Raw genomic sequence first — 14834 nt, 5'->3', positions numbered from 1 at the left:
GTTGTCATGTCAGTCCATCAAGAAACAAATGAACAAACAGTCCATACTGTTTAAATCTATATGAATTGTTTAGGTAATACTTTATTTCGATAGTCCACTTTAGACTTTCTACTAACTGTACGTAACTTTGCAACTACATGTCAACTAGCATTAAACTGTCTGTTTAATATCTGCTAACTCTTTTAGATGGTTCCCCCAACAGACATTCTACTGACTATGAGAAACTTTGCAAGTACATGTCAACTTATTCTACTAACTCTAACCTAACAGTCTACTGATAGTCTAATGAGAGTTAATTGACATGTAGTTGCAAAGTTACTTATAGTTATTAGAATGTGTAAAGTGGACTATCGAAATAAAGTGTAATCACTGTTTAGTCTAGACAAATAAAGGTAAAGTTTTGAAGTGTGGAACGCACCAATAAAGTATGGGTTTAGGCTGTCCACTCACTCGAACAGACATGGTCACCTCTTGACCCTCTATAACGGTTTGCTCTCCAAAAACAACCTGTAACGTTGGTAAACACACAGAGGCTCATTTTTCTTTTGTAAAGATTAACTAGCTAAAAATATCAAATGGCAATGTGCAGTTAATGACAAATTTTACACGCAGAAAATTAATCAGCATCTCCAGGTTTTCCAAAATAGAATAGCAAGAGAATTGTCATGTTTTAGTTTATGCGGAATATGTCCCCATGATAACGTGCACATGAATATTCCAATCGCTTTTGAGCATCTAAACAACTTTTCTAGAATAAAGGCTTAAAAACAACATGGGTTTTTACATGAAGTGCATGTACAAGCGATGCATGTAAAAGTAAATTCTGAAATAATATTTTTAAATCTCTGTCTTATTCTCTGATACCTGAAAGGCTGGAGGCTCCTTGAATCGAGTGTCCACGATCTTCCTAGGCTCAGGTCCCCTGTAGGAGGAGAAATCCATCCCCTCCTCAAGAGGACTGAGATACTCCTCATCAGATGTGATGGGACTGCTGACGTCCATGGGTACACCAAGGTTCCCACGCTGGTCCTGACTGGGCTCTGTGAGAAACACCAATGAGATTGGAATGGATTTTACAAGCAGTACTTTCAGATTTGCATTTGCACATGTCCACACTTGGGAAGATTTTCAATGAATATAGTCAACATTTATCTGCTGAACATTATGTTTTTTATTTTTTCAACATCACAGAGAAATTCACAGAGAATTACTTTTTGCCTTTGGCTCTGACAGAGAGAAATGGATTAGAAAGGTGAAGGGTAAAAGACATGGGCTGAATACAAACCAGCATCCCTGAAGAGAAAGGATACTGTAATCCCAAATCCAATTTCATAAAAGTCCAATGACAATGGGAATGCCAGTTTTAGGGACAGATTGCTTTCAAAAACCATTCACAAAAACAGAGGACGAAGAATATATACTCAGAAAAGTTTGTTATGCTATAGGACATTTTTAAAGGATTTTCTATGCCATTCAGATGATCAGAAGAGATGAATTTAAAGCTGTATGCATTACACTCTACAATTTACAAAAGAAAAAATACAAATCAAACCTGTAATACTTCTGGAACAAATTTGTATGAATGCTATGACCTTGCAATCATTTTTTTTATTTTTTTTATTATTGTTTAATTTAAAATTAATTTTAATTTTAAATGGTTTGATTGTAAAATGTACACTTATGTTTAACTTTAACTATTCTAGACAGATCACATTAAAACAAACCGCTCGTGTACACCTAAAAGTTTACAAAATGTAGACAAAACTTTCAGTAAATCATCTCTTTCAGAATGCACATTCTCTTCCAGCAAAACAGACTAAAATTATTGATGACTTGTCTTGTATTAATACCACCTGCCAAGTAGGATGGTTCATACTGTAAGCTATGATGTAAACTAAATGCTATGGGCTATTTTACCCTGAAATCCTTCTGTAAGTCCCATTTCAACTTCCTGTTTCAACAAACGGGAAAGAAAAAAGTGCTTGCCAAGCCATTTCATAGTGTCTTTAAGTTGCATCCATTCAATCTAAAACTAAACTGCTGATATTGATTTTTAAAAAGGACATACAGAAATAAGCTACAGTACGGAGAGTCATTCCTTAAGCGAGATACACGTGTAAACACTTGAAACCATTTGCCGTGAGAGGCCTGAAGCAAAGCTGTGCAGTGAGACTCGGCCATGCATGTACCAGAAGAAAAAATAGACACCGTGTCTCTTCTTACAACAGCTTAGAACATACATATACATTACCGTGAACTCGGGTATGATTCTAATTTCAAAGCGGTAACATTTTTAAAAACTCCATGGCTTAAAGACAGTGATTCATTTAACTTTACTCTAAAGAAAAAAAAGAATAAAACTTTTAAACAAACAGGGTATCCAAAAGTAGCTTAAAAATAGGAAAGGATGGTCAAACTCTGTAATATTGTACTATTCTCTGGAAATCCACCATACACATTCTGGTAGCACTTTATTTTACAGTCCTGTTCCCTATGTACTAAGTACTTATTATAGATATTACAATAACTGGGTAAGAACTAGGTACTAACCCTGAACCAACCCCTAAACCTTAACTTAACCCATGTAGTTACCTTATATTAACCAGTACTGCCTTAGCTCAGTACACATTAGTGCACGTACTGTAAAATAAAGTGCGACCCAAATTCTTGAACACAAACCTACCTGGCCCTGATCCTTCAGCCAGACCTCAGCCATGCACTAAGCCGACACCGAGGGCACCAGCGCATGTTCAGTCCTGACAGTATTTGTCTTAATATGTCAGCACCTTAGATTTGCACCTTAGTGAATGCCCTCGGATTTCAACTGGTAATCTGGTGTAGACACTATGTCTTCCGTACCCTCCCTTGCTCTTTCTCTCTGGCTCTCTCGCTTTCAATAAGACACTACCTCTCACATTCACATCAGAGCAAACAGATGCAGATGTCCTCCCTTTTTTCCATTCAAGTCAAAGGAACTTCCATAAAATACTTATCATAGCAACCATCCTATTTATATGCCTCTTACAAACTCTCTCACTTCTGCTGTAGCTCAACAAACCTATGGTTTCATGAACTATAAAGAAAATGACTTTCATGCAGGTCTTTCATCTGTCGATAAAAGCATTCTTGATTTCTCAGGAACAACTGTCTAACTGTCGTGTTATTGTGGAAAATAAAGGCCTACTTGGCTAATGGCAGGTTTAACAACAAGCTGTCAATGAAGTAATACAAGGATCCACTATATATGAGATTATTAAGAGATCGTTTCATGGAGGAAGGAGTGCTAAAAATACCCCTGGTATTCACCGCCCTAATAAGGTAAAGCTTCTCTTTCTCTTTCTAACCATTAGAACAAACAAGGGTGCACTAGAAGAATATTAGAATATGTACTCAGACATCTCCATCAGACAAATGTTATTTCTTTTTTGTAATTTCTGCAATGATCCCTGAATTACTTAAGAATTGAAACATGGTAAAATGTGTTAAATAAAACCTAATGTTAAACATTACCAAAAAGAAGAAAAAAAAAAGACACTAAATAAAATCAAACAGAATAAGTTACTTTATCGTCCACAAAGTAGAACATTTATCTTCGGCTTCACCATGCAATTTAAATAACACAACAACAACAACAACAACAACAACAACAACAGCAGCAACATAAAAACAGTAAAAAAAGAAATCATAAAAACAAATGTAAACATTAACCTTACTGTACACTTCAACAAACACAAACATCAATTCATTCTCATATGTACATATAAAATAAAACGCTAAAGAAATAATAATAATGATGATGATAATAATAATAATAATAATAATAATGCAATTCCATTCTTTCTTTTTAACACCAGCAAATGAAAGCTACTTCCACTTGCCAATTTTTTTGTTAAACAAAGCAACTGAAGACAGTAGTGGCTATGACTAACATTTCCAATTTGTCCAGTCTCATCAACGTATGTGCTTCCATCTTTTTTTACCACTCATTATGAGGCCAGCACGCAGTTAAACAATTCATATGTTCAATTTAACCTCTGGGTTGCTATGGTAACTATCCAGGCGGAACCATAGTGGGAGAACAAGGGAGATCTCAAGGAGAGAAGGAGAAAGCAAAGAAGCACAAAGAAAATAATAGATGAGGCAAAACAGAAGCACTGTGCAACCAAACAGAGTGATCAAAACAGAGCTGTCAGTGAGGAAAATGTTTTACGGTTAATTTAATGATCATTTTGCTTTAAGGGTGATTTAAACACCAACACAAAGATGCAAACCCTGCAGGGCTGCATGTTGACAGAGTGACTCACAGCCTTTGATCCTACATGGATATCTGAAGGTACTGAAATTCACTCTAAAATCCCATACGTTACCCTTTAAACTCCCACATCCTCAACTCAAGTTGGAAACACAATATGCTCATCCTTGCTGCTCAAAAGTATATGCTCAAAACATTCACTTGGAACCTTTCTCTGCATGGTTTAAAACCAAATATCTAGCTTAAGGCAAGTAATATGTTTAAAATGATCTGATGCTTCTGATTTGATACTAGACATAAAAAATGAGGAAACCTAATAGCTGTCATCTAAAAAGATGAAGGGGCATTCGTGCACACATGCTGTGACGAAGAAACCTGAATTCCTTCATTTTCATTGAGATTTGCAGCGACATAATTGATGGCAACCATTGGCGGTTGCCACAATCCTGAGCAGAGTTCAGCTTTTTGGCAATAAAAACTAATGCGATGAACAATAGGAGTGATCTGTCACCTGATCCAGCGGTTGAGTAGGAATGCCAACTAGAAACCAGCAGCAGAGCAACATTCCGCCAGTGTGAAGGAACAGCTTTGATGAAACTCACCTGATTTGATGAAAAGAGTAGCGCTGCTGGACACCTCGCCCACCTCGTTGGTAGCGGTAACTGTATATGTTCCTGCATCACTTGGCTTTGTCCATTTGATGAGCAACGAGTGCCTTTCTCCCTCTACCTTTACAACATGGGTTGCGCTGTTCTTGATCTCAATGTTGTCTCTTTTCCATGTAACTGTATATAAAATAAAAGTCTTTGTTACCTCCAGTAGCAAAATAGTAAAGGCTAGAAAATACAGTCTTATTCCTGAGACACCCTGGAATTAGCTCAAAAGTAGCCTGTTCAAGTGTTGCTGTCTGAACATAAAGAACTGATAGTACTGCTGAGCTGACAATTTGCAAGCTGTTGCCTTTACAGATTGCACTTTTGAGTGAATGATTCAGAGTCAACAGGGACTACACCATGACTGCCTCCCTGTGATGCTCATGTATTGCAGTTTCAAGTCAGCTATGCAAGATGCTAAAGGTTCTGTTTGAAGTTATTACAGCAGCAATAAACTAACCTTCGGGGAGAGGGGTGCCACTGATGATGCATTTTAAAAGGACCTCTGTTCCAGTGGAGGCCACAGTGTCCTGAAGTGGAAACTCAAACACAGGAGCCTCTAAAGGATCCTCTCCTGCAGACACATACGAGTCATCTGAAGATTCTGTAATAGCAAAAGAGATATGTCAGAACCAATAGATGTGATATTCCATAAGTGTATATCCAACTTGGATATTACAAAGTCAAAGATTTGCATCCCACTGGATATGCCTTAATTTACCTAATTCAGGGGACATTGGTCTTTGTCTGCGTCCTCTTCCTCTGCTTCTTTGGGGTCTTTCCTCTTTACCAGTGCCACTTTTCACAGCCTTTTCATTCTTTTCTGGAGGTGTATCCGTCTCCATTGGCTCCTCTTCGATAATAATTTTTGGTATGGTGAGCTTTGTTGCCAATGGAAGAGGAGTCACATCCAGCTCCATCTTTTCCTCAGATGAGGAAACTCTTGGAGGTTTGGGGGGAGCTTGGACAGGGCATTCTTGAATGGCTACCGTTTCTCCTTGCACCAGAGGACTTTCAGGCCTTCTTTCCAGTTTTCTCAGTGTGACCTCTATTGGTGTCTTCCTATGCATTGACTCATCGTCTGGTTGAGGAACTTCCTGAACACGAACAACACGTTTTACCAGTGGACTTGCAGGTCTTGGTTCCAATTTGCGTAATGTCATCTCCAAGACATTTCTGGATGGAGATTCAGCTCTTCCTCGAGAGCGCTCTTCAGCCATGGCAGTTATCTCAACAGTTGGAGACCTTCGAGGACTATCTCTGCTTGGGCTTGGGCCACGAAATCTTGGGGATCTTTGTCCGGGTAAATCAGAAAGTGACATGGCCTCTGGAGGGGATGGTTCATGCCCAAATGTGCTTACCATCTTGGTAGATGGGACAAGCAGATCACTTTCAACTTTTTCCAGTGGTTGTTGTGCCAGCTGATCTTTTCGTCTGCGAGACGGTGATTTCGGAGGTGATCTTTCTTTGGCTTGCTCTCTCTCTCTCATCTCTTGCTCTCGCTGAGCACGCTCTCTATCCTGCAGCTTTTGAAGAACCTGAGGTGGGATGGGCTCTACCTTCCCTATAGGTTGCCTGCTCCTGTGAACAGTAGAGAGCTGGTCTGTTGAGAAGGATTTCTTCATATGTGGTTTACCGACAAGTTTTTTGATGCGCTGGAGCTCCTCTGTGAACTTGTTCTCAATGTCCTGCACCTTCTGGGAGTAACGGGGTCTGTCCTCCAGGGAAGCAGCCCGCTGTTTGAACATAGTCCTTCTCTGGGCTGCATCTGCCTTCAGAGCCTCACGTAGGTCTTCTTTGGAGCTCTCCCTCGAGATCCCCAACCGGCTCCCTCCTTCATCAGAGTCAATAGACGAGGCTCTATTAAATCCAGCCCAAGAACGTCCGGATATAGATCCCTCTGGGTTATCAATACTTCTTCTGCGCTCTTCAAAGACTCGCACCTTCTCAAAGATCTTGGAGCTAGCTCTCATCAGTTTTGGTGAGGGCCGAGGTGTAAGTTCCTTGCGGGAATACTCGCTGACGGGGGTTTGTGGTCGGGAGTCTTGAGCACTACTCTGAGACATGCCTGAGGATTTGGGTTGCTTAATCTTCTCCTCAAATTCTCCTGGTACTGTGTCTTGATATTCAGTTGGTACGACAACTTTCTTGCGTGGGGCTAGGGGTGTGGCAGGGGACGAACCAGAACGGCTGAGCAAAGGAGAGGCAGTAGAGCGGCCAATTTTGGGGGAAGGGGGTGGTAGGACTTGAGGGGGAGATTCCCTCGAAACTTCTTCAGATGGGCTCCTAAAAGAGGGTGTTTGAGGGAAATGTTCTGTTAGAGTATGGGGTTATGCAAGGGATGAGCCCAACTGTTTGGATAAGGACTTTGGAAGAGGGGCCAGAGAGGCTTATTTCTCTAATGTGGAATCTTAAATGGGACTGTCTGCATGTGTTTGTGCGCAAGTTAATTCAAGTCTACTTCTGCGAATGTCTTAATTTGAGAAATAATTTTTTTAATAAGAATGATGTGAATCTTCATAATTTTCAAATTTCAGGAGAGATAAATAAAATCAAAAATGATTATGAGCTTCTCTTAACTGATAAACTGAAATATAAAAATAATGTGAGGGGATTCATGAGGGAGAGCATGAATAAAACATATTCCATTAATCTCGGAGTGACAGTCAAGAAAAGATTTATATGTAAAATTACACTATACCTATAAGACTAAGAAATCAGAATTCTACCTTAAAACAAATTGTAATTTATTTGTCTTATAGTTTACTACACAACTGAATGCGCAAAAATAATGTAATATTAGCACATGACAGATTCATTTATGCCTACTAGTCCTATACCTTCCAAAATCACTGGGCTAGACCACCACACATCACTGGATATCTACAGGAATAAATCAAGAGTCACTTGCCAGTGCTAGGAAGGAAGAGGAAAACAAGAATTAGAGCGGGCACATAACTATTAAATGTTGAATCATCAAGAATACTGCTAAAAGGGGTCTAATTCAAAATGGCTGTGCACTAGAAAATGTCTGAAGAGCAGTAAAACATAAAAATCTTTCTTTTTTACACAGCACAGACCAAACTGCAATAAACTTGCAGAGCTGATACAGTACTGTGAATCCAATCAGTGTAGCTTCCTTCCCATCCGGCAGTTTGACAAACCTATTCTTGTATTGTATATCCAGTGCACTATAATGTGTAAACATCTTCCATGCAGCATCAAAATCATGCGAAAACAAAGCACAAATTTGGTTAAAACAGAGGGATGATCCTTAGAAAATGTATGATGTTAGTAAAGTATGACAAAACCAACAAACTGGCAGTAGCAGTTCTAGATGGTTCACTATACTATTCAAGATAAATAGTATCTTGTATATATAGTATACAGTCTATTGTAGTTTTTGGCTTTACTTGAGGGAATAATACTCAACACATCACAGTGTTTTAGACTGCACTTTATTTGAGATCATTACCATTGAAACACTGATGTTTAAAGTTTGCAAAAAATGACAATTTTTTTTTGTACAGAGCATCTCAATCTGAGAGTTCTTACAAGATCTATACCCTCCTATCTTTCACTCAAGACATCATGTGCATGCATGCAAGAATTCATGCTATGCAGTTCACCGAAAACAGCATGCACAAAAAACCAGGGGGAAACCGAAGGGGTCGATGATACCTAACACAAAAGTGATGCAAGCATGTTTAATGCAAACTTTGTTCAGCTTCAATTTTGCATCGACTGCTGTGCGAGTAGAAAACTAAAAGAATTTGCATATGGATAATGGGGGTCAAAGGAAAGTATGAACTAAATGAAAATAAATCTAGATGAGGAATGAAAAGGCAATAACGGTGTGTGAGGGAGGTGCTGTATTATGCTTAACTAAATTCAAACTATTTTTGTCTCAACCTGTAACCTCTCAATATTTTGAGCTACACATTATTCGTTTATTTTTAGTAGACAGAAATTCAAAGTTCTTTAAGAGAGTAATGCTAGGTATAACTTTGTCAGCTTAAACCTTAATTTTACCATTACTTTTATTATGATGTAAAGTAAAATGGTAATGTTTTAGTGACATTAAAACAGAATGAGTGTACAGGCAATGGAAGATGCATCACCTTAAGCTTACTCAGCAATTACTATTTTGGAGTTGAAATGCTTTGTCTTCAGTTTTAACGGTTTGGTCTACAGCAGCACTTCTACAGAAAGTCTATTCTTAGACTCCTTTAGCAGCTTCCAAAAAATCTTGACCTGCACAAAAGGTCATTGTGCTCTCAGCATCTCAGTTTGTACATGATGTGACACAGATCTGACATAGTATAAGTTGGCTGCTTTAAAGGCCAGGTCATTACCTGACAGTGCCCTACGCCTGCCTTCTCTTAGACAGAGCCATGCCTTTCTTTAAGGTTAGGCACAAAAAGGAACAGCCTGTCATTACCAATCTCTGTTTAACACATTCATGATACAAATGAGCAGCAAATCAAAAGCAGAACCAAACAACAGGGTGGAAAACAGAAACTAATGTATAACAGCGGGTTTGAAAATATGCAAAGCTTGGTATTGTTCAATGCTAAACAGAGTGGAATGAAATTTGAAAATTTGTTTTATAATAGACTAAGAAAAGTAACATTTGAAGGTGGGTTTGAGTTGGTGTTAAGAGTGTTACAGTCAACCCTGGCTCAAACATGGGTGAAGAAGAGTGCTTCGGAGGGATGAATGACACAGAAGATACAATAAGAAGATCGGCCACTTTTCTTTTTTAACAATATCTACACTTACACATCATAGCCAGCACCTAAAATAAAACTAGTCAAACATCAAATGTGATACTGGCTTTTGTCCAATAACTAACAACACGGTTTAAGTTCAATTGTAAGAATGAAATAAGTGACACAAGCAATTCAAATCCAAGACATACAACCAACTACATAGAAAAACACCCATCACGGCTCACACATCTTCAACTTTTACAACCAGAAATTTATCTAGAATGACGTATCATCAAATTATGACTCCAGATTGGCTCATCTGAGGTAACAAATCATCTGTGCTGTTTGTCACCAATATGCAGTGGAAAAGCAGCTAAAAAAAATTCAGCAACAGTTTTGTAATAAAAATAATCTGGAATTTTTTGAACCCTTGTCAAACCACCACAGCAAAAAAAAAAAAAAAAATCATGAAAATCTCTGAGATTAACATAAAATATATGCAAGATAAGTTATATATACTGTCTGACACTATGAAATGAATATGAGCATCCACTGAAGTTGTTTAGTGTCATTTTAATAAAGCTCTCCAAAAATGAAATACATGTATAAAAAAAAAACTTTTGCTGTGCTGCCACTTGCAAATGAGTCACATATAAATTTAAGGCTTTTGGCAGCTCACACAGCCCTTACACTCTGTGGGCTGAGCTGAACCTCATCCAAAAACAGAGAGCCCACTCACTGTATCTTCTGTCATTCCTGTGGTGATGTAAGCTGCCTCATGGGGCCACCAAAAACGCACGGCTCAGATACCAAGAGAGACAGAGGAGGAATTACAGCCTGGGTCTTGTTCTCAGTCCCCTCCCATCTTTAGCACTTACAGGGGACACCATGTTAGAGCAAGGGTCTCTTGTGACTCTGTGATGGGGTTTGTGGTTGTTTATCTATTGATGAGGGATCTTTTTATATCTGTGTTTTGGTCTGCTTATTGTGGGCTGTAGCTAATTGCGATTTATTTTAGCTTGGGAAGGTTTACTTACAGGGGTACAGAAAAAGTCCTTCCTCTATAAAGACTGAACGTGCTACCATAGTAATCGCTAGCTAAAGACACACTTTCCTCAGACCCCCAACCCGGTCGGGATAGATTGGCGCGTGACGCTCGAATCAGAGGCTCGACCCCTAGGTGCCTGATCTGGGTGCCCGTCGGCTCCCGGCTGTTGGCTTGCCTGGCTGATTGCGGCCCCGGAGCTCTTGATCCCAGGGCTAGAGCTTCTTTCTCCAACACTGTGGTCTCACCGGAGGCCCAGCGATCGCTCGCATCCGGGGCGACATCCATCATTCTCTCACCTGCGGGAGAGCCAAAATGGGAACAAACAGAGTAAATTAAATTTAAGGCAGGATGCTCGACGTACTAGCATTTCCAAGTCATGGGCGTATTCATCCACATAACTAAAAAAGGCAAACAGCAGAAATTATTTTCTTTCAGTTACACTTTTTTTCCCATTTGCTAACATTTTCTTTAAACTACATAAAATGCACCAAAAAGCAAATATTTATTAAACTGGTCATATCATGAGAAGAACTGAATGATCCTTGATCTTTAGATGTTATAGTTTATTGTACAAAAAAACAAACAAAAAAACACTACAACTTTAAAGACCAAAATGTGCATTACAAACTAAAAAGAAGATTAAAATTATCATTTTAAAATTCTGCAATTTCTGAAGTCAAAAACCCAAACTGTTTAAATCTATATTAGACTCGACACACAGCAAACTCATGTGCGAACGATTTTTCTCTTTTCACATGCAAAGTGGGCATTTACATAAAAGTCTTAAAAGAACAGTAGCAACAACAACAAAAACTAATTCTATTTATAAGAAAGAGAGTGCAGAATGGTTATGAAAAGGCAAATTATGAGCATTTAGGTTACTAACATTATAACTGGACCTCAGACCTACAACCTCAGAACGAGAGATAGAATGAGAGATTGATAGACAGATAGATAGATAGATAGAATGCTAGACAGATATATAGAACCCTAGATAGATAGATAGATAGAATGCTAGATAGATAGACAGATAGATAGAATGCTATATATATATATAGAACCCTAGATAGATAGATAGATAGAATGCAAGATATATAGAATGCTAGAAAGAACGAGAAAACGAAGAACGATGGATAATGTAAGTGAGCTACATGAGCATGCATTCAGAGGTGTGACGAATAAAGCCCAGGTGATGCCTTTCAGCTGCAAGCTTTGTTGAAGCAAAGTCCCAGCTGATGGCTTCAGAGCCCGTGTAATTCACAGTGACTGAATGGATTAGACTGCAGTCAGGAAGCATCCATCAAAATCAATGACAATGGGCCTCCGCCCACCTCTCTACGCCTACCATAACAGATCAAATCAATCACTTATTCCACTACGGAAATCATACGCTCCACCAAATCCTGACACATTTATTCCTCCAGTATCTCTTTGTTGGTAAAATTGTTGACTTTCATTTTGTAGAAAGTCTTTGGATCTTACAACTGTATGTTATGCGTTGTGAAGACAAGAGCATCATTCATAACAGCGCTAATGACAAACCAAGAATTTACAGTGCAATTTAAGCTCCATTGCTTGTGGTGCACTTTTCTAAAATCTATCTTTGTTGAAAGCTGGGTAGTACACAAGATAAATGAATTGCAATGTTAGACGCTGAGATCAAAATGGATATTATTATACAGGGCATGCTTTTCTCAAACCTTTCATTTCAAAACTGAAATCGAATAAATATCTATTCTCTATTCTTCTCTTCAAATTTTTAGTCCCCTCTCGCGATGATGAAAGAAATGGAAATAATGTTCATCCAGCCTTTAAGTGTTTCAAATACACTCCCAACCACTTTCCCCAAGGGATAACGGGAAGGCTTTTGTCATAATACATACTGACAACTGAGAGTTCAATTGCCTATACTCCGCAAAGGGACTAAATAGAATCAAGAGAACAGGCCTCAGAATTTTGTCTTTGTAAACACATCCATGCTTGTCCCAGACAATTTATATTCATGAATATCTTAGACACAAAAATAGAAAAAAGGTGTAATGAGGCAGAATATACAAGCTCACATGCAAAAATCAACCACGTTTGACCTCCAACCAAGAATATTTTTGTGTAATACCTTACATCAGATGACATGCATACATTATATTGTGATCTCATTAGTATTCATAAGTTTTCATACTTGAAGAGTGGTTCAAGAACACATACGTTTTCGTACATTTGGATAGACACTAAGGGCCAGATTTACTAAAAGCTTGCGCCAGCGAAACATCTTTTGATGTTAAAAAACTACTGTCAGGATTAACTAAACACACGCAGTGAAAAATTTGCGCTGAAAAGGCATAGACACAGTTGTTTTTGCAGCTGACCTTATTGCAAATGCATTTGCAGGAGTTTCCGTTTCAGATACAAAATTTATGGGAGGAGAGTATTTAAATGAATAACGCAAGGTGATTTACTAAGGTTTGCGCTAGTCAATTTACTGGTATTTGCACCATTATTTAATGCCCAAAAAAAGCATGTCTTAAACCAGACGCTAATTTGCGCTGCTCTTGGTAAATTGCGTTGGTCATTATGGAAATGATCCGGCTGCATCTGTGTTCTTTCATTTGTACGACGTCAGTAGATCACACGCAGAACTTTCTACTCCTATCCTCTGTGCTTTTAAGGTGGCCATACACTGTGCGATTTCAGCAAGGTTACCAACTCACACTATACGAGTAGATAGCATGCGATGTAAAGCCAAAGCTATGTGCTCACACTATATGGTCCGATCGTCGAGTTGTGACTTGACTGCTCACGCTATACGTGTGAAATATGCGCTATAAACCCGTGCCGGGTTGCGCAGATAGCTAGATGATAACCAGAGATATCGTCAAAAGCATCAGCTATCAATATCAAGAGGATTTAGCATTTCCAATGTATGTATTAAATTATTATTATTGCAAGCAGGGAGGGGCCAAGAGCCGTGAGAGAACGGCGGGAGGACGGTTGCGTGATTTATGAAGAGCGCCACCTGAGCGCTGCACCGGTCTCATATCTCTCACGGAGGAGCTTCGGAAGCATAAAAAGAGGAGCGACGACAGTGAAGGATGAGAGAGGACCAGGCCTGGAATATTTTACATTATGTTTTGTTTATGTGTGTGTGCGGCAGTCGTTTGTGGCTTGCTGTTGATGTGTGAGCTTCTGTTTGCTGTTACCTCTTTATTTATACTCCTCTGATCTGATCCAGATCTGTGATAAGAAATGACTAGAGATGTACCATAATGTGTGATTTATATCTGAGTGATCTGCTAAAAACATCTTAAATAAACATAATGTGTGATTTAAGTCACCTTAATGTCAACTAAGGCTATTGCAGTAACATTTTACATCAAATATCACAGATAAACAAGACATTTTTATTTAACATGAATCATGAATATTACACATCTCATGTCTTTCCAAACCCGAATTCTGTATGCAATTACATACATTGGCAGTTAATTGTGACCAAGCATGTTTTGATCCAAAAGAAACAAAAATAAATAAATAAAGCCACAAAAGAACTATAAAAATAGCCTTTTGACTCTAGATTCCAAGTCTTCTGAAGCCATACGAAAGTTTTGTGCAAGGATCAGACTGAAATCTAGCTCATTATTCACTGAAAAGGTCATGTTCACAGATGAGAAACAATGTTCTGTTTGGTCAACGTGCCATTTTTAAATCAAAACTATCGTATGGCTACAGAAGACCTGGGATCTATAGACTACTTACTTTTGTTATGCTTTCATGCTGTTGCTGTTTTTTTATGTTTTTTTTCTAAGCTTGACAGCTGTGGTTGCTATGAACTGCCATTGTATGGAAAAGATTGTCCTTTTGTGTGCCACAAAAAAAAAAAAACAGAATAAAGGTTTGGAACAACTCCCTTGTCCTCCCTCCAGGATGTCATCATCTCCAGGGTGAGTAAAAGGGCAAAAAAACTAAAATCACAAAACCCACACAGTCAATGTCTGAATGAAACAATGTATTTTTACTTCGGTGCAGACCACTGGGCACCTGAACATCCAGGAAGAAGAAATTCTCATCTCCATCTAAAACAGTTAATGGCCACTACTGTGTGCTCTATTACTTTTTACTGTTCAATATTATATTAGGCATTTTGCAATAAAAATGTACATTATGTAATATTT

General features: G+C 38.5%; 1 protein-coding gene across 6 annotated transcripts in view; it reads right to left on the bottom strand.

Annotated features, from left to right (window-relative positions):
- spegb (striated muscle enriched protein kinase b) overlaps positions 1-14834 on the bottom strand; it is an 85881-nt gene that overhangs the window by 31005 nt on the left and 40042 nt on the right. For all 6 annotated transcript variants that reach the window (XM_082175733.1, XM_082175728.1, XM_082175729.1 and 3 more), the window contains 6 exons: positions 10841-10961; positions 5627-7191; positions 5366-5509; positions 4855-5037; positions 865-1040; positions 419-507 (listed from right to left, as the gene is read on the bottom strand). In XM_082175733.1, coding sequence (XP_082031859.1) covers positions 419-507; positions 865-1040; positions 4855-5037; positions 5366-5509; positions 5627-7191; positions 10841-10953 — 2270 coding nt within the window. In that variant the 5' untranslated portion in view covers positions 10954-10961. The remainder of the gene's footprint in view (positions 1-418; positions 508-864; positions 1041-4854; positions 5038-5365; positions 5510-5626; positions 7192-10840; positions 10962-14834) is intronic.

The sequence above is a fragment of the Leuciscus leuciscus genome, assembly GCF_965113295.1.
Source record: "Leuciscus leuciscus genome assembly, chromosome: 7".
Classification (NCBI taxonomy): Eukaryota; Metazoa; Chordata; class Actinopteri; order Cypriniformes; family Leuciscidae; genus Leuciscus; species Leuciscus leuciscus.
Note: the sequence above shows the minus strand (reverse complement) of the source record. Positions and strands in the feature narration are given on the sequence as shown.